At 38.5% G+C, this 23,808-nt stretch overlaps 1 protein-coding gene across 2 annotated transcripts in view; it reads left to right on the top strand.

The window, feature by feature from the left end:
- PLGRKT (plasminogen receptor with a C-terminal lysine) overlaps positions 1 to 22,143 on the top strand; it is a 43,708-nt gene extending 21,565 nt beyond the window's left edge. For both annotated transcript variants that reach the window (XM_069576523.1, XM_069576524.1), the window contains exons 4-6: positions 16,282 to 16,412; positions 16,991 to 17,100; positions 21,748 to 22,143. In XM_069576523.1, the coding sequence (XP_069432624.1) occupies positions 16,282 to 16,412; positions 16,991 to 17,100; positions 21,748 to 21,869 (363 nt within the window). In that variant the 3' untranslated portion in view covers positions 21,870 to 22,143. The remainder of the gene's footprint in view (positions 1 to 16,281; positions 16,413 to 16,990; positions 17,101 to 21,747) is intronic.
- The last annotated feature ends 1,665 nt before the right edge of the window (positions 22,144 to 23,808 follow it).

The following is a 23,808-nucleotide window of genomic DNA, read 5'->3' as shown; positions in this document are numbered from 1 at the left end:
AAGGTTTAGGGGAGAATCCCTTTCCTTGCTTTTTGTAGTTTGTAGAGGCTGCCCAAATTCCTTGGCTCATGTCGCCTTCCTCCCTCTTTGAGCCAGAAGTGTAGCATCTTTCTCTCTAACTCTGACTCTCTTGCCTCCATCTTTCACCAATGACACTTGCGATTACATTGGGCCAACCTGGATAATTCAGGATAATCTCCCCATCTCAAGTTCCTTAATTAATTACATTTGCCCTTTTTGCCATGTAATGTAATATATTCATGGATTCTGAGCATTAGGACATGGACTTATTTTGGGGAGAGGCAGTATTCTGCCTACCAGAAGTACTTAGATTATTTCCAATATTTTGCTGTTATAAATAGTGCTTCAGTGAATAACCTTGTGTTTTTTACATTTTTGTTGTGTTGGAGGTATACCGTCAGACTAGAATTCCAGAAGTGGGACGACTGGGTCAAAGGCAGGTGCCTTATAGTTTTGTTAGGTATTGCCACTTAGGTATTTCCCTTCAGAAAGGTACCAATTTGAGAATACCTATTTTCCCACAGTCTCTACAACAGAATGTGTAGTCTTGCTTTTTAATTTTTGCCAGTCTGATAGGCAAGAAATGATGCCTCAGTCTTGTTTTAACTTGCATTTCTTTAATTATGAGTAAACTTGAACATTTTCTCACATTTGAAGGCCATTTATATGTCTTGTTTTGGGAACGATCTGTTCATTGGTTTTTGTCCCTGGTCTCTCAGTTCTTTATACATTAGCAATATTGATCTCTTGTTTGTGGAATATATTGTAAATATTTTCTCCCAGATTGTCATTTATCTTTTACTTTTATCATGGGGTTATCATGAGCTAATTTTAAAAAAAATCTATACCTTTCACAGTACATATGCTGAAAGTCAACAGGAGGTATTAGAAATACACAGAAGCCTTTTAAAATTTATTTCATATTATTATGAGATTTTCATTGTTCAAACCTACTTCTTATTATTAAGTAGATGGAAGGAGAAAAATAAATACTGTTCATCAACTTGAGCTTCCCAGGTGGTTCAGCGGTAAAGAATATGTCTGCCCAGCAAGAGACATGGGTTCAATTCCTGGGTTGGGAAGATCCCATAGAGAAGGAAATGGCAATGCACTCCAATATTCTTGCCTAGGAAATCCCATGGACATAGGAGCCTAGTGGGCTACAGCCCATGGGGTTGCAGAAGAGTTGGATACAACTTAGTGACTAAAAAACAACAGCAGCAACAATTCATCAACCCTTGCCCCAACTTCTATCAACCAAGAGGGAAAATGAAAACAGCAGAGTGAAGTCTCTTTACTGTAACACTGCAAATAATTTTTAACATCCATTAGCTATTTTAATAAAGAAATATGTCACTAATACTAGTAACTAATTTTTACTGAGTGCATAGTAAATGCCAGCCACTATTCTGAGAATTGTATGTATTCTCATATTTTATTTCATGATAACTTAGTAAGGCGATCCAATTATTATTCCCATTTTATAGATGAGGAACCTGAAGCACAGAGAGGTTAAGTAGCTTGCCTAGAGTCACGCTGTCAGTATACAGTGGAGCCAAGATTCAAACCAGCATTTGCACTTTTACATAACTAACTGTAGCATTTGCAGTGTTCAGCCTTTTTAAGTCTCATTTTGATTAAACCCTAGTTGGAAATGGCAACCCACTCCAGTGTTCTTGCCTGGAGAATGCCAGGGACGGGGGAGCCTCATGGGCTTCCGTCTATGGGATCGCAGAGTCGGACATGACTGAAGTGACTTAGCAGCAGCAGCTAGTTCCCCAGAACTGTTGTTCTAAGAGATTTGCTGCCTGTCCGCCGTCCAGATCTCACAGTACAGGTGTCAGATTTCTAAGAAATCAGTTCAGTTCTGCCCAGGCCAGGCCAGCTTCTCACCTCTGTGCATTTTTGCAGCCAAGGAGGTTGGCCTAGGATTGCCCAGTTGGGGAGAAGATGCCCAAAACCTTTAGCATGCTAGCAGTGGGTAAGGGGGAGGTACATCCAAATTACTTGAGGCTTTCCAGCCAACCTTTCTTTCCTTTTGAATTTCAGTTCAAATTTTTACTTTCCCTTTGAATTTCAGTTCAAATTTTAATACTGAACCCAGTTAACTCACCAACTTCAGCATGGGTTGGCTAGCTAAAAAAATTGAGGACAGCTGAGATGGACAAAGCACAAAAATCAGTGCACACACCAGGACACCTATGAGGCTACCTGCTTCGTTTCATGGTTTGAGAGTTAAGGGCCAAACTTACTCTTGCCTCGAAGCCACAGACCCTACCTTTGATTCTGGAGGATGGTCTGAAAAATCTGTGCCACTGATGACAGGTGATGCATGGAAGGCAGAGCTCAATCAACACCAGTTTCTCACTGCTTCTCACCAAAGCCGCTAAGAACTGGTCAATGTGACGTCACCTTTGTTTCCTACACGTGACAAACTACTGTGGAGTTTTCTAACACAAAACCAAAGTATGCTACCCTCATGAGAAATACGATGATGTAGATAAAATTGGTATTGCAGTAGGTTATGACTTCCTCCTATTATCTGACACCCCCCCACCACCCCCAACAATGTTTTAGGACATCTTGGCTATTTCCTATTATACCTTAAGTAAACAAATGTCATCAATTGCGATTTTGTAGAAAGAAATCTTATTTTGATTTAGCACAAAATCAATATCATATTGCTTTATCCAGAGTTTACTCAAACCAATGATTTTAGGTAAACTTAATGACCTTTACATACACAGAAACATTTAAACATCAGAGACAAATTTTAACGTCTTTCATGGTTAACATCTGTTCAGCAATTATTTTTCAGGCTATTAGGATATGCTATATATCCTTCAATTGCTATTCTTAGAAAATCTTGCTACTTTGATGTTTAGGATAGGGAGACTTAATAGTGCAAAATAACAAATGTCCCTTTGAGTTGAGCATTATGTTAGTCAATAGATTTTTTTTAAGTCATTTTATATTTTGAAGACATTTAAAAATTCCTCTCCCAAAATATTCCCACTTGACATGAGATGTGGAAAGCATCACAGTAGATTTGATTGGCTTCATCATCCTTTGTTTCCTCCTCCATGGGCTTGCTTTTTTACAAATATTACCTCTAAGTCTCACAATAACCTTGCAAGGAAGGTATTACTGGCTGCATTTTACAGGCTGAGGAAACTGTGGTATAGGGTTTCATGCTTGAGATCAGGTAACTAGTAACCAAAGGAGGCTGATCATCTGGATCTCTTTGGATCCAAAGCCACAGACTCCAACTTGGTTGGTGAATTATGTAATACCACAGAGAATAAGCATTGTAGAGGAAGGGTGAGAATGATGTAATAATATTTATTGTGCTCTTAGAGCCCATGGGGATAGAGGCCAGGCAGGAAGTTTCTCCAAACTCCACAGCCTGCCTCTTTGGCCCTCTCTGCCTGAGCCCACTCTGTCTGACCTCTCTTGTGGTCTTTCAGATCCTGAAACTGGTCTAACATCAGTTCAGTTCAGTCGCTCAGTCGTGTCCCACTCTTTGCGACCCCATGAATCACAGCACGCCAAACCTCCCTGTCCATCACCAACTCCCGGAGTTCACTCAGATTCACGTCCATCCAGTCAGTGATGCCATCCTGCCATCTCATCCTCTGTCGTCCCTTTCTTCTGCCCCCAATCTCTCCCAGCATCAGAGTCTTTTCCAGTGAGTCAACTCTTCGCATGAGGTGGCCAAAGTACTGGAGTTTCAGCTTTAGCATCATTCCTTCCAAAGAAATCCCAGGGCTGATCTCCTTCAGAATGGACTGGCTGGATCTCCTTGCTGTCCAAGGGACTCTCAAGAGTCTTCTCCAACACCACAGTTCAAAAGCATCAATTCTTCGGCACTCAGCCTTCTTCACAGTCCAACTCTCACATCCATACATGACCATAGGAAAAACCATAGCCTTGACTAGACGGACCTTTGTTGGCAAAGTAATGTCTCTGCTTTTGAATATGCTATCTAGATTGGTCATAAGTTTTCTTCCAAGGCTGCCTTAATTCTGTCAACATGTCAGGTCATTTTCTGGCAATCCATGGTTTTATAGGATAATTTTACATGGAGAAAGGCAAGCAAAATATAAACAAGGACTTAACTAGGTAGAGTGAGCAAATGCTGGAATTCTAAATAAAAAACCTTCCTAGCCTGATTCAAATGAAGGCTGGCACCAGAGTTTCAGAACCTTCTAGAAAGCTTGTATTCAGTCCCCCACATTTCCACAATGATTATCTGAACCAGAAGATTCCTTCTGAGGGCTAGTGGCCATACTACACCACCATTCCTGGTTGTTTACATTTCAGACCCCTGGAAACTTCCTTTCTCTTCCTTGATATTTCTCCTTGGTATCTCGGTTTTCCGGATGTACATTCTGGCTGGGAGTTTTCCATGGGCTCCGTCCCTCAGGGAAGGTCATTCCTACTCACTATGAAGCTATTTTTTCCACTTCATCTTCCTAATGGCTTGAGGTTACCTAGGAGAATGCCATCTTATCCTGCAATGTGTGCCAGTATCCCTTTGCTCCAAGAGCCAGAAGCAAACTCCTCTCACCTCCTGTTGCTACTTTCTCCCTGGGCTCACTTTGAGTCACCCATTAATTTTCTGTCTTTTTCAGAGAGGTCCCAGAGAGCAGCTCATCTGCAAAGCACGGATGATGGGTGCATCTAGCACTAAGCATCAGAGTTCTCAATCAGTGTACCCTCTCACCCGCTTCTCCACGTTCTCTTTGATGACTCATTAGTCAGATATTGTCAGAGGAAATTGGAAGTCTTCCTGAAGTCTTTTAATCACCCCCTCAAAGCACAGGTCATTTTACACAGAATGAGAAAGAAAACTATCCAACTGACAGCTAGGAGCGGACGTGGCACTCTCAGCTAGGCCCTGCTGAGACAGTTTCACAGATCACCACCATCAGGCAAGACCGCTCTGTAATTATGTTAGCAAACGAAGGTAGGAACATTGTCTAAACTGCAGAATGACCGAGCACCCTCAGCCCTGACTGATAGGAGTGCTGCTGCGTCTTTACTATTTGCCATTTAGATCTGCTTGATTTTTTTTTTTTTTTTTTTTACCTTCTAGATAAGAAGGCTTAAGATCTCCAGTCATGGGAAGCACTCCAACTTTCTGGCAGTACCCAGTTCAAACGATCTTTGAACCTCCCCCAAATCACTTGGCACAAGTCTATATGGTTTAAATCTTTTTCTAAAACCTTCTCACTGAGACTCCTCACAGTTCCCACAGTATGTGTCTCCTTCACTGCAGCAGGTCCATGATGTTTTTTTTTTTTAAATTAGAGGCATGTTCCTGGTAGTCTTTAGCTGGAGGACACTGATATCATTATGATAATATGATAAGTATCTATTGTTTATTTAGCACTTACTATGTGCCTTAGCATTGTTCTAAACTTTTGTGTATATTAATACCTGTAAGAATTGATGCTTTTGAACTGCGGTGTTGGAGAAGACTCATGAGGGTCCTTTGGACAGCAAGGAGATCCAACCAGTCCATCCTAAAGGAAATCAGTCCTGAATATTCATTGGAAGGACTGATGCTAAAGCTGAAACTCCAATAATTTGGCCACCTCATGCCAAGACCTGACTCATTGGAAAAGACCCTGATGCTGAGAAAGAAGGGGACAACAGAGGATGAGATGGCTGGATGGCATCATCGACTCAATGGACATGAGTCCGGGAGTTGGTGATGGACAGGGAGGCCTGGCATGCAGCAGTCCATGGGGTCACAAAGAATTGGATATGACTGAGCGACTGAACTGAACTTAACTGAATCTTTGTTACACATCATGAAATAAGCATGATAATCCCATTTTGTTGATGAGGAAACTGAAGCACAGGGAGGTTGAATACATGGTATTCCTGTTTCCCTGAAGAAGGACATTCCCTTTAAGTCTTTAAGATACAGAACAGGCCAATAAAACACTTCATTTGTCTATCATCTCTAGGACTGAAAGCTAGTCTATTTCCCTAGGAGAAGATCCTTTACTCTTGCCCATTTTAAGCCAAAATATCAAGAGCTGGAGGGAAAGAGTAAAAGAGTGAGCTTGTTGCTGAAGAACATTTACTTTCTTCACTGTAAAACACGATCTCCTGCCAAGAACAATTATTTGATTTATACAGGCTTTATGATATTCTTCATGTAGCCTATGATATTTGAATGCTTACTATGTGATAGGCATAGTTTCAGATGTTTACTAGTCAATATAATTAATCTCTCAGTCTTCATCACACTCAGTTTCTCAGCAACTCTTGACATGGTTGATCACTGATCACTCCTTGAAGCACATTCTTTAGTTCCTTTCTGGGAAAGCATTTCTTGGTTCTCATCCTATTTCCCTGACCACACCAGCTTAGACCCCTTTGCCTCCTCTTCTCCCTGACTCCTGTACATTCCTGGATTGGCCCTGATTCAGATCACACTTGTGTTCTCTTCTGCATCTACACCCACTTCCTAGGGGAGCTTGTCTAGTCTCATAATTTCAAACACCAGCTATATAACTGATGACTTCAAATTTCTATTGCTAGCCCAGACTTTGGCTATAGCTACAGACTGCCTGCTTGACATGGCCACCTGTATATCCACAAACATCTCAAATTAACGTATGCAAACCCCAATTCCTCATTTTGACCCCATTCTCATCCACCAAATCTACTCTTCCTACAGGCTTCTCCATCTCCATAAGTGGCACCAGTATGCTGTGCTCAGGCTACTACAAACCTGGGATCACTTCTTACTCTTCCCCTTCTCTCACATCCTTTTGTTCAGTCCATCAGAAAACAATTTTTAGTTCTAAATTCCAAACATTTCCACAGTCCAACCACTTTGTATCTCCACTGCTATCACTCTATTCCAGCCCCCCATCTTTTCCTTGGATTAGTGCTACAGCCTCCCAGTGGCTTTTGCAGTTTTTACCCTGCTCCCTTACAACCTCTTATTTTCTTCTGAAGTATATCATAGACACAGTAAAGTGTACAGATCTTGTGTATAGAGGTCAATGAATTTCTAAATACATTTATGCCTATATAATTACCATCCGGATCAATATATTTAACATTTGCAACCTACGAGGCTTCCTCCTGCCTCTCCTACTGTTAAAAGCAGCCACTATCTGGATCTCTGCCTCCATAGATTAATTTTGCCATTTTTAATGCTTCATACATATGGGATCATCCTCTGGAGGAGGGCATGGCAACCTAGTCTAGTATTCTTGCCTGGAGAATCTCATGGAAGGAAGATCCTGCGGGGCTACAGTCCATAGGGTTGCAAAGAGTTGGATAAGACTGAAGCAACCTAGCATGTACACATGCATATATAGGATCATACAGTGTGTATTCTTTTTTTTTTTTTAAGTTAATGTCTGTGAGGTTTATCCACATTGTTACTTGTAGCAGTAACTCATTCTTTTTCCATGGTTTTTAGAATTCCATTATATGAATATATCATAATTTATGTATCCATCCTACTGTTAATGGATATTTACATTGATTCATTTGGATCTATTATGAGCATTGCTGCTGCGAGTGGTAAAAATATGTGCTCATGGGTTTTAGGTACATGATATTCTTAAAAGTCAGACTGCTCTGTTAAAATGTTAAACCACACTTCTGGTTCAGAGCACTCCAGTAGCTTCCCATCTTCCTTAGAATTTTTACTAAAATTCCAGCAAAGGCCTACAAGATCTACACTGTACTCAAATATGGTCTATTTTCTAAAAACAGCAACATAGGATCTGATTAGAAATACAGAATCATGTGTCCTTCCTTGTCCTACTGAATCAGAATCTGCTTTTAACACATCCCGATGATTCATATGCATGTTAGAGCTTGAGAAGCACTGCCCTGGGTGATCTATCTCTTAGTCACCTCTGACTGCACCTTCTATCACTTTCCCGCTTGCTCATTCCATTCTGGCCACACTTAGCTATTCGTTAGACACCCCAGACACGCTCCTCATTGAGGGGTGGTGTGAGCAGGACCTAGTCAACAGTTTCTTTTCCTGACCCAGTTGTAGGCTTATCACGTGACCTTAATTTCCTAGTATGGTATCTAACCTCTTTATACTCATAAAGAATGAACCCAGAGTATAATGCTAAGTGAAGGACTTGGGAAGACTAAGATTAAGTAGTGGTGATGGGGATAAGGAAAGAAACAGATCTCAAGGGAAATACATATACAGCCAAGGACACACACACACACACACACACACACACACACATATGATAGGCTGAAAGATTTTTCCATGTCAGAATAAATAGCTGCATAGGAATAATTATGATGATGATACAAATAACAGAAAAAAACAACCATTTTTCATTAAGTCTTGACTTGACCTGAAAGTGGAATTGACAGATCAACGGGTAGGTGTATTTAAAATTTTAATGTTATTGTTTAGTCGCCAAGTCATGTCCAACTCTTTTGTGACCCCATAGACTGTAGCTAGCCAGGCTCCTCTGTCCATGGGCTATCCCAGGCAAGAATACTAGAGTGAGTTGCCTTTTCCTTCTCCAGGGGATCTTCCTGACCCAGAGACTGAACCCATGTCTGCTGCTTGGCAAGTGGATTTTTTACCACTGAGCTACCTGGGAAGTCTAAATTTTAATAGATGTTTCTGAATTCAGCCATGCTGCTGCTGCTAAGTTGCATCAGTTGTGTCTGACTGTGTGTGACCCCATAGACCCCTGTCTGTGGGGGTCAGCCCACCAGGCTCCGCTGTCCCTGGGATTCTCCAGGCAAGAACACTGGAGTGGGTTGCCATTTCCTTCTCCAATGCATGAAAGTGAAAAGTGAAAGTGAAGTCGTTCAGTCATGTCTGACTCAGCGACCCCATGGACTGCAGCCTACCAGGTTCCTCCGTCCATGGGATTTTCCAGGCAAGAATACTGGAGTGTTGCCAGTACTGGAAGACTGGCATTGCCTTCTCTGGAATTCAGCCATGGGGCTGTATTATTTCTACATGTTATTCTCATTAAAAATGTAGTCCTCATGACAACCCAGTAAGGTAGTTACTATTACTTTCTATATTTTATAGAAGAAACTGAGCTACAGAGAAATTAAGTGACTTGCCCAAGGACACAGTGTTGTAAGTGTGGCATTAGTCTGGCTGCAGGCAGTCTGGCTGCAGGACTCACACACATTCTCAACCCTTTCATCACGCTCCTTTGTGCAACCATCACCACCGTCCACCTTTTCCATTTTCCCAACTGAAATTCTGTACTCATCAAACACTATCTCTCGACTCCCTCTCTCCCCAAACCCTGGCAATCATCATTCTACTTTTCTGTCTCTATGAATTTGACTCCTCAGGGTACCTCATATTACTGGAGTTATATAATATTTGCTATTTTGTGATTGGCTCATTTCAACTGGCACAATGTCCTTGAGTTTCTTCCATGTTGGAGCATGGTTTAGAATTGTTCTCCTTTTTAAGGTTAAATAATATTTCATGTATATGTCTTGTTTTGTTTATTCATTCATCTGTTGGTGGCCTTTTGGGTTACTCCCACTTTTTTGGCTATTGTGAATAATGCTGCAATGAACTTGGGTATGTGTTTATTCAAGTCCCTGCTTCCGTTGCTTTTGGGTATACACCCAGAAGTGGAATTGCTGGATCAAATAATAATTCTGTGTTTAATTTTTTTAAGGAATTGCCATACCATTTTCTGTGGCAGCTGCACCATTTTACATTCCCATCAGCAATGTACAAGCGTTCCACTTTTTCCACATCTTTGCCCCATGCCAATGCTTGTTTTCTGTTGTTGTTGTTCTTCTTCTTCATAGTAGCCATCCTAATAGGAGTGAAGCAGCGAATTTTTTGTTTTTCATGAATAAAATCTGTTCATCTTTTTTTTCATGTTTCTTGTTTTCTTTGGAAAGGTCTTTGACTTCCTAAGGATACACGAGCAGTCTTCAAATTTTCCTTATAATACATGTATCACTTCATTTGGAACATTTGGGGCTTTGATTCACTTGGAATTCATTTTCTATTTAAAATAGGGAGAGCTAACTGAGAGTCAGTGATGCCAGTGTCATTCTTGACAGTTCCTGCCTTTCCCTTTCTACCATTCTGTCTTTCCTGTGGCTCCTCTGCCCCCCAGACCCATCACCAATACTGAGCCACTATTGTTTTTAATATTTCCTATCCTTGCTTGCTAATCAGTACTATCAAATTAGACTTCAGTTTTTATCACAAGAAAGTGAGTATGAATAAACGGCACATAGTAAAAAATATACCTCTTGTGAAAATAAAATATTCAGAAGGATTATAAAAGAAAATCTTATGGCTGTTATCATTTGTCTTATATATTGAGGTGCTCCTATGTTCAGTTCAGTTCAGTTCAGTCGCTCAGTCATGTCCGACTCTTTGCGACCCCATGAATCGCAGCACACCAGGCCTCCCTGTCCATCACCATCTCCCGGAGTTCACTCAGACTCACATCCATCGAGTTGGTGATGCCATCCAGCCATCTCATCCTCTGTCGTCCCCTTTTCCTCCTGCCCCCAATCCCTCCCAGCATCAGAGTCTTTTCCAATGAGTCAACTCTTCGCATGAGGTGGCCAAAGTACTGGAGTTTCAGTTTTGGCATCATTCCTTCCAAAGAACACCCAGGGCTGATCTCCTTCAGAATGGACTGGTTGGATCTCCTTGCAGTCCAAGGGACTCTCAAGAGTCTTCTCCAACACCACAGTTCACAAGCATCAATTCTTCGGCGCTCGGCTTTCTTCATAGTTCAACTCTCACATCCATACATGACCACTGGAAAAACCATAGCCTTGACTAGACGGACCTTTGTTGGCAAAGTAATGTCTCTGCTTTTCAATATGCTATCTAGGTTGGTCATAACTTGTTGGATACATATATATTTACAATTGTTGTCTTCTTGGATTGATCCCTTGATCATTATGTAGTGTCTTTGTTTCTTACAGCAGCCTGTGAAGTCTGTTTTGTCTGATATAGTATTACCACTGCAGCTTTTTTAAAATTTCCATTTGCATGGAATACCTCCTTCCATTCTATCACTTTCAATGTGTGTGAAAAATTGTTTTAAGTTGTTGGTCTTTTAATTTTAAATGCATTTCCAACATCCTGCATTTGGACTCTCTTCTTCTCACAATTTTTCATTTTGATATCATATTTGTGTGTGGATTATTTCCTACTTTTACTTTATGTTTATCTCTGTATGTACTCAATTGATCAGTCATGTCCTACTCTTTGTGACCCCATGGACTGTAGCCCACCAGGCCCCTTTGCCCATGGAATTTTCCAGGCAAGAATACTCGATTGGGAGTGCCATTTCCTACTCCAGGGCATCTTCCCAACCCAGGGGTTGAACCCACATCTCTTATGTCTCCTGCATTGGCAGGTGGATTCTTTACCACTAATGCCACCTGAGAAGCCCCAGGTGTATCTTTACTGATGAGCTTTCCCATTCATAAGTTTCTTGTTTTTAGTTGTAGCTTTTTCTTTTTCCTCTGGCTTGGTGGTGCTGAATTTTCTTTGCTTTGTCTGTAAAGCTTTTGATTTCTCTGTTGAATCTGAATGAAAGCTTTGCTGGGTAGAATATTCTGGGTAAAGTATCCTTGGTTGTAGGTTTTCCCCTTTCTTCACCTTAAATATTTCATGCTACTTCGTTCTGGCCTGCAGAATTTCTGCTGAAAAATTATCTGGTAATCTCATGGGGGTTCCCTTGTATGTTATTTGTTGTTTTTCTCTTGTGGCTTTTAATATTTTCTCTTTGTTTATAATTTTTCAATTTAATTAATATGTGTCTCAGAAATATGGATCAATGGAACAGGAGAGAAAGCCCATAAATGAACTGACACACCTATGGTCAATTAATGTACAACACAGGAGACAAGAATATACAATAGAGAAAATGCAGTTATCTTCAATAAGTAGTGCTAGGAAAACATGACAGCTACATATAAAAGAATGAAATTAGAATATTCTCTAACACCATACACAAAAATAAACTCAAAATGTAAGACTGATACTATAAAACCTTAAAGGAAAATTTAGCCAGAACATTCTTTGACATAAATTACAGTCTTTTTTGACTTGATCCACCTCCTACAGCAATGAATATTAAAAACAAAAATAAAGAAATGGGACCTAAGTAAACCTAAAAACTTTTGCACAGCAAAGGAAACCATAAACAAAATGAGAAAACAACCCACTGAATGGGAGAAAATATTTGCAAATGATGTGACTGACAGGGATTAACCTCTAAAATATACAAATAGACACATGTACCCCAATGTTCATTGCAGCACTGTTTATAATAGCCAGGACATGGAAACAACCTAGATGTCCATCAGCAGATAAATGGATAAGAAAGCTGTGGTACATATACACAATGGAGTATTACTCAGCCATTAAAAAGAATACATTTGAATCAGTTCTAATGAGATGGATGAAACTGGAGCCGATTATACAGAGTGAAGTAACTCAGAAAGAAAAACACCAGTACAGTATACTAACACATATATATGGAATTTAGAAAGATGGCAATGATGACTCTGTATGCAAGACAGCAAAAGAGACACAGATGTGTAGAGCGGACTTTTGGACTCAGAGGGAGAGGGAGACAGTGGGATGATTTGGGAGAATGGCACTGAAACATGTATACTATCATGTAAGAAACGAATCGCCAGTCTATGTCCAATGCAGGATACAGCATGCTTGGGGCTGGTGCACGGGGATGACCCAGAGAGATGTTATGGGGAGGGAGGTGGGAGGGGGGTTCATGTTCGGGAACGCATGTACACCCGTGGTGGATTCATGTCAATGTATGGCAAAACCAATACAGTATTGTAAAGTAAAGTAAAAATAAAAAATTTTAAAATTAAAATAAATAAATAAACAAAATAAAATATACAAATAGCTCATGCACCTTAATATCAAAAAACAGCCTAATCAAAAAATGGGTAGAAGAGCTAAATAGACGTTTCTCCAAAGAAAACATACAGATGGACAAAAAGCACATGAAGAGATGCTCAATGAAGCTAATTAGAGAAATGCAAATCAAAACAACAAGGAGGTATATCACCTTACACCAGTCAGAATGACCATCATTAAAAAGTCTACAATAAATAAATGCTGGGGAGGGTGTAGAGAAAAGAGAACTCTCCTACATTGGGGGTAGGACTGTATATTGGTATAGCCACTATAGGTTCCTTAAAAAACTAAAAATAGAACTATCATATGATCCAGGGATCCCACTCATGGGCATATAACTATCCAGAGAAAACCATAATTCAAAAAGATACATTCATCCTAATGTACACTGCAGCACTGTTTATTAACACAATAGCCAAGACATGGGAGCAACCTAAATGTCCAGTGAGAGAGGAATGGATAAAGATGTGGTACTGTATATAATGGAATATTACTTCGCCACACTAAAGAATGAAATAATGCCATTCACAGCAACATGGATGGACATAGAGAAGTAAGTCACACAGAGAAAAACAAATATCATGATGTCAATTATATGTGGGATCTAAAAAAAAAATGAGACAAATTCATTTACAAAACAGAAACAGACACACAGACTAAGAAAATAAACTTATGGTTACCACAGGGGAAAGTGGGGGGAAGGGATAAATTGGGAGTTTGAGATTACCCTATATACACTACTATATATAAAACAGATAATCAACAAGGACCTATTCTGTAGTACAGGAAACTTAATAGTCTATAATACTCTAAATGAAAAAGAATCTGATAAAGAATGTGTGTGTATATATACATATATATAACTGAATCACTTTGAATCACTTTGCTGTACATCTGAAACTAATACAACATTGTAAATCAACTATAAAATTTTTTTTAAAGAAATAGCTAAAAAAATTATGTTTACAAAAAGCCTGTGTGAAAATGCTTATAGCATAAAAAATATTATAATATAAAACTCTAATTACACTTATGTTTGTTTCTGTTTGACCTTTCTCTCCCTCTCTGTAGCTATTCAGTTTAGGTTTTTGTTTAGCATTGTCTTTGAAAAGAAATGACTGCTCACTAGAGGGATTAAACAGCAGCAAATCTAGGATTTATTGGTCATGACTGGGTCAGGCTCACTTTTCTGCAGAACTCTTAAATCCATACAAATTAGAACAGGAGAACATGCGAAAATAATATCGTTTTCAATTTCAGGAATTAACCATTATTTTCTTATAATAGTGAAATATTTTATTTTTAAATTGCATGTGTACACAAATATCAGAAATATCTTTTCCCAGAAATGGATAACTACATAATGAATTCTTCCTACAATCTGCTTTTGTTTTCACTTTTAAATCAAGCTTAAAGAATCAATTTCTAATTTAAATGCTTGTCTAAAATTTCAATTCCCTGGAGAAGGAAATGGCAACCCACTCCAGTATTCATGCCTGGAAAATCCCATGGACTGAGGAGCCTGGTGGGCTACAGCCCATGGGGTTGCAAAGAGTTGGACACGACTGAGCGACTTCACTTCACTTCACTTCAAAATTTCAATTAGAACTGGAAATGATTGCACTATGAATTATTCCCATTAACAATTTTTATATACCAGACTAACCTTCTAATGTTAAGTAGATTCTGATTTTAGCTGCTGTAAAATGTATTTTTGTTCTTAATGAGAGAATCTCCAGATTAACAGCCATCCAAGCTGAGCTCCCAAAATACTTTGCAAAACTGATGCACTAACATTTGAGCATTGTTTAAAATAAAACAGAGCAGCTCAACCCACCCTTTTAACAAAAAATCTTCTGTGGTATATACTGTACCTCCTTAGGGCAAATAAGGTATAATACTCAAGGAGGGTGATATGAGTATTAGGGATAGGAGTGCTTGAAGAGAAATTGGAAAAATTTAAAGAGAAAAAAGCAGTTATCTTCCTCACTTCTGACACTGCAAGGAAAATTTTCATGGTGTGTTTCAGTAAGAAAATAGAAAATGTATGGAATATGAAGCTTAAAAGTAATTATTTATGATAAGGGATATATAAGTAATCATGGTTATCTGAATACCAGATCACCTTACCTCCCTCCTGAGAAACATGTATGCAGGTCAAGAAGCAACAGTTAGAACCAAACACGAAGCAGCAGACTGGTTCCAAATCGGGAAAAGAGTACGTCAAGGCTGTATATTGTCACCCTGCTTATTTAACTTATATGCAGAGTACATCATGTGACATGCTGGGCTGGATGAAGCACAAGCTGGAATCAAGATTGCTGGGAGAAATATCATTAACCTCAGATATGCAGATGACACCACACATGGCAGAAAGCAAAGAACTAAAGAGCCTCTTGATGAAAGTGAAAAAGGAGAGTGAAAAAGTTGGCTTAAAACTCAACATTCAGAAAACCAAAATCTTGGCATCCAGCCCCATCACTTCATGGCAAAAGATGGCAAAACAATGAAAACAGTGAGAGATTTTATTTTCTTGGGCTTCAAAATCACTGCAGATGGTGACAGCAGCCAAGAAATTAAAAGACACTTGCTCCTCGGAAGAAAAGCTATGACCAACCTAGATAACATATTAACAAGCAGAGACATTACTTTGCCAACAAAGGTCCGTCTAGTCAAAGCTATGGTTTTTCCAGTAGTCATGTATGGATGTGAGTGTTGGACTATAAAGAAAGCTGAGCGCTGAAGAATTGATGCTTTTGAACTGTGGTGTTGGAGAAGACTCTTTGAGAGTCCCTTGGACTGCAAGGAGATCCAACCGGTCCATCCTAAAGGAAATCAGTCCTGAATATAAATTGGAAGGACTGATGCTAAAGCTGAAACTGCAATACTTTGGCCACCTGCTGGGAAGAACTGACTCATTGGAAAAGACCCTGATGCTGGGAAAGATTGAAGGCAGGAGGAGAAGGGGATGACAGAGGATGAGATGTTTGGATGGCATCACCGACTCAATGGACATGAGTTTCAGCAAGCTCAGGGAGTTGGTGATGGACAGGGAAGCCTGGTGTTCTGCAGTCCACGGGGTTGCAAAGAGTTGGACACAACTGAGTGACTGAACTGAACTGGTATAAATAATGCCAAACCATTTTTTTTCTTCCCTCTTTGATAAGTATAAAAATGGAATATGTTATTATAAAATTATTTATAATTATAAATTATATAATATATAAATAATATAAATTTTAAGAAAGAAAATGCACTGGAAAAGCAGATTACTAACTCTGTGCTCAGATTCAAATATGTATAACCATACTTTCGTCTTTTATTTTGTTCAGCTGGAAAGGCAGCTAATAATGCAGAATGAAATGAGAGAAAGACAAATGGCTATGCAGATTGCTTGGTCTCGGGAATTCCTCAAATATTTTGGAACTTTTTTTGGCATTACAGCAGTCTCTTTAACAGCTGGGTATGTTTACTATTTATTTTAAAATTTTCTTCCATTTCTTTTTGTCTTGCCATGATTATATTATTAAGTTGGCCAAATAGGACTTTGACGTAAATAGTCTAACACATGTATGTCAACAAAGTAACTCTTATAGCTTAGTGCTTGGGGGTAACTCTGTAGAACAAGGATAGTAATAGTTAATTCTGCCTTTAGTTTCTTAGATTTCTCCTGTACCTTTCTTCATTTTACAATATAAATAAGGGAGAGGATTGACTTTACGCCAAGCTAGAAGGTCTCTACAAATTCATCTCACAATCCCTAAGGGATAAATATCAATACTTACATATTTTAAAATGAGTAATATGAGCCCCAACATCAAATAAAGATGAACAAATCATAGGCTCATACACCCTACCAGAGAACTGCAGAATCTGCTGAGGAATTATGAATAAGGAAATCCTATCTCTATAGAGAATTAAGACCTTCTGAAATGTAGGATATTCTTCCAAAAAGCAGGTAACTTTTTTTTTTAATTGAGTACAGAGATATGTATTTACAGGTTTTTCTTTTATATTAATTATTTTTTGTTCCTGAATCAGAGCAATTAAAGGGAAGAAGCCCGTCCTCATCTTTCCTATGGTTCCATTAGGCTTTGTCCTTGCCTACCAGTATGACATGGGCTATGGAACCCTTATACACAGAATGAAAGGTAAGTCTTTGGTAAACCAGAGTCTCAATTTCTGATTCATTTTTCGGTTCAAGGATCTAGTCCTCCCAACTCTCCCTGAGCTACCATTGACCAACATTTCTGTCCCCTCTTACACAGCTCACAAGAGCCAACTGTCAAATGTTTAGGAATTTTGTAAGCTGTTTGTTAAATACAGTCATTATTAAAAATTAAATGATATAAACTAACACAACACTGTAAATCAACTATACTCAAAAAAAATTAAAGTACATAAACTTACAATTCAATAAATTACAGAAAATAAATAGTTTGAATTATATAAGAAACATTAATACATACTCAGAGCTTATCAGTCTCTAATTTTACTATTGTCTATACTCTCAAGTTATGTATATCTCTTCAAGTTATGTATATCTACTGTATCCGTATGGTGGAAATGCAGGTACAGTATACAGACACAATAAAATACAGATGCAACTCTGACTTCCATGCCATCCCACTGGCATGTCAGCTTAAAGTTGGTCATGGTGCGAGTGTTTACACCATGGAAATCTGCAAATCCCAAATTAAGGCTTGACCTACTATTTTGTTGATTGTGGTTGATAAACTGTAGTCTACAGGCTGGCCACCTATTTTTGAAAATAAAGTTCTATTGGAACACAGACGTGCCCATTCATTTCTACTTTTCCATTTCCATGTCAGAGACGACTCACTGAAACAGATATGAAAGTGCCCACAAGCCTAAGATGTTTCCTATCTGGCCTTTTAAGAAATTTTGCCAACCCATGGTCTAGACTTAAAAAAAATGATAAAGAAAATGTTAATAATGTATATTAATCTTAAAAGTGTACTGCAGAGCCATCATATTGTGAATAACATTAAAAAATTTAGGAAGTGTTCTAATATTTTAAAACTATTATCTGATTCAACAAAGTTCACAGCATTCTCAAACAAGTTCCAACATTCGTCCTTGTTTCAGTTTTGTCCTCCTTATTAACATAAATAAAAACAGCAACCATCATTCATGTTGAATTATACTCTCTCATCAACTGTTAATAGGTGAGCTATGGGTAAAAGAGTTCAGCAAAAATCAATAAAAACATTCTTTAAGGATCAATTTGCTATATGGAATTCATGATAAAGAGTATTGTACGTGTTATTATTTATAAATTATGTGCTACACACATTTCATATAAGCAAAATTTATAATAAGCTATGTACATAATAAGCTTATACACATGTTGTGTTGTTTTGGGAAGCGTGTTGTTAAATATTCACCAGTACTGTGCTGCTTTCACACTGAACTCTGGCTCTCACTGCCCTAGAAAATACCATGGCTGACACAGATGCCGTTCCTGACCCAGAAAGACAGGGTTTCCCAGCAGTTCAGGATATCTGTGTCTTTGATTCCCACCACCACATACTGCTCATGAGGATAACTATTTCCCTACTCCTGAAGCCTTCAGCCCAGAGCATACTGGAAACAGTGTTTCCCAAGCCTGCATTTTTGGCATCCTGTTCTCTCCTGAGCTGTAGGCTCATGACTATCCCTGAGGCTCTGTAGGGACCGATATGGTATGGGAAAGGAGAAGGTGCAGATTCCTCTGTAGGTATTGGAAGTAGGGAGTAAAACATTTCATTCACAGACTTAGGAAGATAGAGGGATTACATGTTCTTTAAAATTCCCATTTGACAGAGACAATAACTGCAAAAGAAACAACTGATAAAGGATTAATCTCCAAAATATATAAGCAGCTCATGGAGCTCAATACCAGAAAGACAAACAACCCAATCAAAAACTGGTAGGAAGAACTAAATAGACATCTATCCAAAGAAGACATACAGATGGCCAACAAACTTATGAAAAGATGCTCAACAATGCTCATTATTAGAGAAATGCAAATCAAAACTACAATGAAGTATCACCTCACACCAGTCAGAATGGCCATCATCAAAAAATCTACAAACAATAAATGCTGGAATGGGTGTGGAGAAAAGGGGACCCTCTTGCTCTGTAGATGGGAATGTAAATTGATACAGCCAATAGGGAGAACAGTATGTAGATTCCTTAAGAAAAAAAAAAAAAACTAGGAATAAAACTACTATATGACCCAGCAATCCCACCACTGGGTGTATAACCCTGAGAAAACCATAATTGAAAAAGACACATGGACCCCAATGTTCATTGCAGCACTATTTACAATAGCTGGACATGGAAGCAACCTAGATATACATCCACAGATTAATGGATAAAGAAGTTGTGGTACATATATACAATGTAATACTCCTCAGCCATAAAAAGGAACACATTTGAGGCAGTTCTAGTGAGGTGAATGAACCAGGAGCCCGCTATACAGACTGAAGTCAGTCAAAAAGAAAAACAAGTGTCATATATTAATGCATATATATGGAATCTAGAAAAATGATACTAATGAACCTATTTGCAGGGCAGGAATAGAGATACAGACACAGGGAACAGATTCTGGACATAGCAAGGGAAGGAGAGAGTGGGATGTACTGAGAGAATAGCACTGAAACATATATATTACCATATGTAAATGAGATAGCTAATGAGAAGTTGTTGTATAACACAGGGAGCTAAATGTGGTACTCTGTGTCAACCTAGAGGGGTGGGATGAGGTGGAGGGTTGAGGGGGGAGGTTCAAGAGGGAGAGGACATGTACACTTAAGGCTGATTCATGTTGCTCTATGCTGCTGCTGTTAAGTCGCTTCAGTCGTGTCCGACTCTGTGCAACCCCGTAGACGGCAGCCCACCAGGCTCCCCCGTCCCTGAGATTCCCAGGCAAGAACACTGGAGTGGGTTGCCATTTCCTTCTCCAATGCATGAAAGTGAAAAGTGAAAGTGAAGTTGCTCAGTCGTGTCCGACTAGTAGCTACCCCATGGACTGCAGCCTTCCAGGCTCCTCTGTCCATGGGATTTTCCAGGCAAGAGTACTGGAGTGGGGTGCCATTGCCTTCTCTATGGCAGAACCCAAAACAATATTGTAAAGTAGTTATCCTCCAATTAAAAATAAATTTTTAAAAATCCCCATTTGAAAACAGAAGTATATTTTTCACAAAGATCCTAGGTTAAAATGTCTTCTGGGGTCAGATGTTATTGGTATCACAGTTCAGCTATATAGTGGGCTAAGCTGTGTCTTGTGGGTTGCCTAGAAATTTATAGCATATATCACTGTGGAAAATGTATTCTGAGTTCTAAAACACTGATCTACAAATTAACTTTTGGAGTACAATTCTATTTTAGGCTGAAAACTAACTGTACAAATTGATTTATTTATGTTAAAATTCATTTCAGTAACCTGTTCAGTTTCATGTTATTCATCTGCTTAAGAATTCTTTGGTCTGAGCTCAACTGTGTCTCATTGTTTATATGCACATTAGAATTCTCAGTGCCTCATACAAATTAATATATAGTATTAAGAAATCTCAGCTCTGTTATAGAGCATTCACTTGAAGATATTACTAACGAAGGGAAAATTTATTTTCTAGGAACATTTTGCTTATACATTTTGGATATACTTGTATTACAGGCCCATTAGAATCTATAGAGTATAAAAGTTTAACTTCAAAGATATGTTGTGGAAATGGAAATTTCTTGTTTAAAAAAAAAATTAGAACCCACTGAGAAATTTACCATTTAAAAAAATATATAGACTATAACATATAGCCCTGTTAACTAGTGATCACTCCAAGATAGACACTTCCTGTTTAACTGAATTTATCATCAGCCATTCTGTTAACACATACTAAGAATCTGTCATGTGGAAGGTACTCTCATGTGGAAACATCTAGTCTGCCGTCAATAGTCTGCAGAATTACATACAATTTTACTATTTTTTTTAATTTACTATTTTAGACTATGGGCGGGGAACATGTTTGCAGATAGTTGGAATGCTGTGATAATTTACAGATTGTAGCCTGCCCTATTGGATTTGGAATAAAAATTAATTGTGTGTTAAAAGAGGAATACTTAAAGAAAACAATTACCTTTATTCTCAAGGAAAGTATATGGAATATCAACAATATATATTATAATTTTTCAAATATTGCTAATTAGTCTTAAAGAATAAAAGTTGGCAGAAGTCACTGGGCCCAAGAAATTACGAGCTATTATTTAAAAGAGGACTTGTTTATAAAAATGTATATATATATGTGTGTGTGTGTGCATTTATTTGGGATATTTATAAGTAGTTTCAAGTCAAAGATTAGCTTTCTTGAAAAATTAGAGATTTTAGCAAACTTTATTTTTTCTCATGTCACTTATAAGAAGGGGCAATAAGAAGAACTGTACGTGATTTCTCCACCCTAATCCCCTCCTGATACAACTCAAACTTATCATCCTGACTTTCCTTCAAGGAACAAACCATATTACTTGGTATTGTTTCTCTGCTATATTTAAAAATGCTGTCCTCTGTCAAATAAAGTCTCTGGAATCTGATGTATCTTATGTATCTGATGTATTCATTATAGTATTTCCTTTGGGAGGTCAGTTCTCCCGGGGACAGTAGGTAAGATATTTAACAGTGAGATGTGGGGGCATGCCTCCATACAGTGTTACATCATGTCACTGGAATACAGCAAGTAGATCTTCTTACAAAATGCTGATTACCCCTTTGTCACTTTGTACATTTCTGTACTTTATTTAAGGTGAAGCTGAGAACATACTGGAAACAGAAAAGAGTAAGCTGCAGCTGCCAAAAGGAATGATCACTTTTGAAAGCCTTGAAAAAGCAAGAAGGGAACAGAGTAAATTTTTCATAGACAAATGAAATCATGTTTACCCACCAGATCTCAAAACACAGAATTGTTGACTTGAATCATGACTTTCATAACTTTTTAAATGCTTGCGATTTTGATATAATGGATTTCATTTTAAAATAATAATCAAGATGAATTTTTTTAAACTATTTTAAAATAAAATTTATACCATTCAACACAAAATTATGGAAGTACTCTGAATAACTTTCAGATTTCCTATATATGTGTATGTATCACAAACATCTAAATGTAATAAAATATTGTTCTGAATTTCTGAAAGCAAAAGTTCTGCTGCTCTCATTTGTCTGTCATACACACTTTCACTATCACATTAATCTCCCACAGATACTGCTTTTATTTGGATTTTTAAATTGTGTCCTGTCTCCACATGATAGAAAAATACCAATATTAACAGTTAACATGTATACTGCACTTGCTGTGGCCATACACTCTCTGTTTTGCATAAATTCTTATAATCATCCCAACAACCTCATGAGGCAGGCATCATTTCATAGATGTGAAAACTAAGGCATAAAAAAACTGAATTACTCACTCAGGATTATACACAGACAGAACTGAGACATAACCTTAGATGGTTTGGCTCCCGTGTCTACACTCTAAAAGATCTTGAAAAACTTCTGCCTTAATGCATTCTTGACATGTAAAGAGAGCTGTGAAAGACAAAAGGTAAAAATATTCAAATAATGACTCAGGGTATAGTCGCTAGAGAGGCAAGAAGAAGGCAAGGTTAATTAGGATGCCTACTTTTTTATTTCCACTCACCAGGATATAAAACATTTATATTATATATATTTATTTTATATTATATATTTATATTATAAATATTTTATATTAAATATTTTTATTTTATATAATATATAAATATAAATATAAAATATTTACACTCAATTTATGCCATTTTTACAGGTGTAAACCCTACATGTGCTAATTTCAAAATATTTCACTGTTGTACGCACTAGGGCTATATGAGTGAATGTAGAGGCAAGGTTGCTATATTCTAGGCAGAGAAGTAAGTTCTAGCGAAGAGTAGGAGATCTGGGGAGAGAATCAATAAACATGAAGATAAGTTCATGTCTAACAGTGACACGTGCAAATAGGATGATAAAAGAATGATAAGAATGTTGGAGAAGGCTACTTTGATCTTGGACAGTAGGGACTGCCTTTCTGCGGATGACACTTGAGCTAAGACTTGAATGAGGCAGTCCTGTGAAGAACATGAATGGGGACAGGGAAGGGATCTCTAGGCAAAGGGAAGAGCCAGAGGAAGGCTCTGAGACTTGGCATGGCCAGAGAATGAAAGGCGGCCAGGGAGAATACCAGAAAATGAAATCTGAAGGGAGAAAACAATTATGAATACAATGGCTGCTACTCTCAAGCATCGCAAGATATAGTTTGAAACAATAGTTGTAGATAACTTGGGTGAGGTCTTCAAGGATATGTTGATTTTCTCCATGAAGACAAGGAGGTAAAGGGGAGGGGCATTCTGTGCAGAAGACTGATAAAAGGCAGGTCCATGCATGCCAAGTCCAGGGATCTGCTGCTGCTTGTTCAGTTTACCTGGGGCAAGAAGTTCCTCACATGGGGTACTTGTCATGAAAGGAGCCTGGAGGCACAATTCAGCTCCTCAAAGACCTTGGATGTACACTCCATAGTTAGCTAACACTCCATAGTTAGCACTCTACCTTCAGGGTGATGGGCATGAAAGAATCTGCACTGGGGTTTTACTGGGATCAGTCAGTTGCTGAGGGAGGATCCCAGAGCCCAATCAGGGAGGAACTGCAATGGTCACCTGAGCACTCCCCGGGGCCCTAATCTGTCTAAGATGTGGTTCTGGGGATGGACTCAGGAAAATGAAAAGGAATAATAACAGGCCTAGAGAGCTAGATGGAGGTTTTAGAGGGAGGAGAAGGTGATCTCTCTTCATTTAAT

Source organism: Ovis canadensis, chromosome 2, assembly GCF_042477335.2.
Source record: "Ovis canadensis isolate MfBH-ARS-UI-01 breed Bighorn chromosome 2, ARS-UI_OviCan_v2, whole genome shotgun sequence".
NCBI lineage: Eukaryota > Metazoa > Chordata > Mammalia > Artiodactyla > Bovidae > Ovis > Ovis canadensis.
Note: the sequence above shows the minus strand (reverse complement) of the source record. Positions and strands in the feature narration are given on the sequence as shown.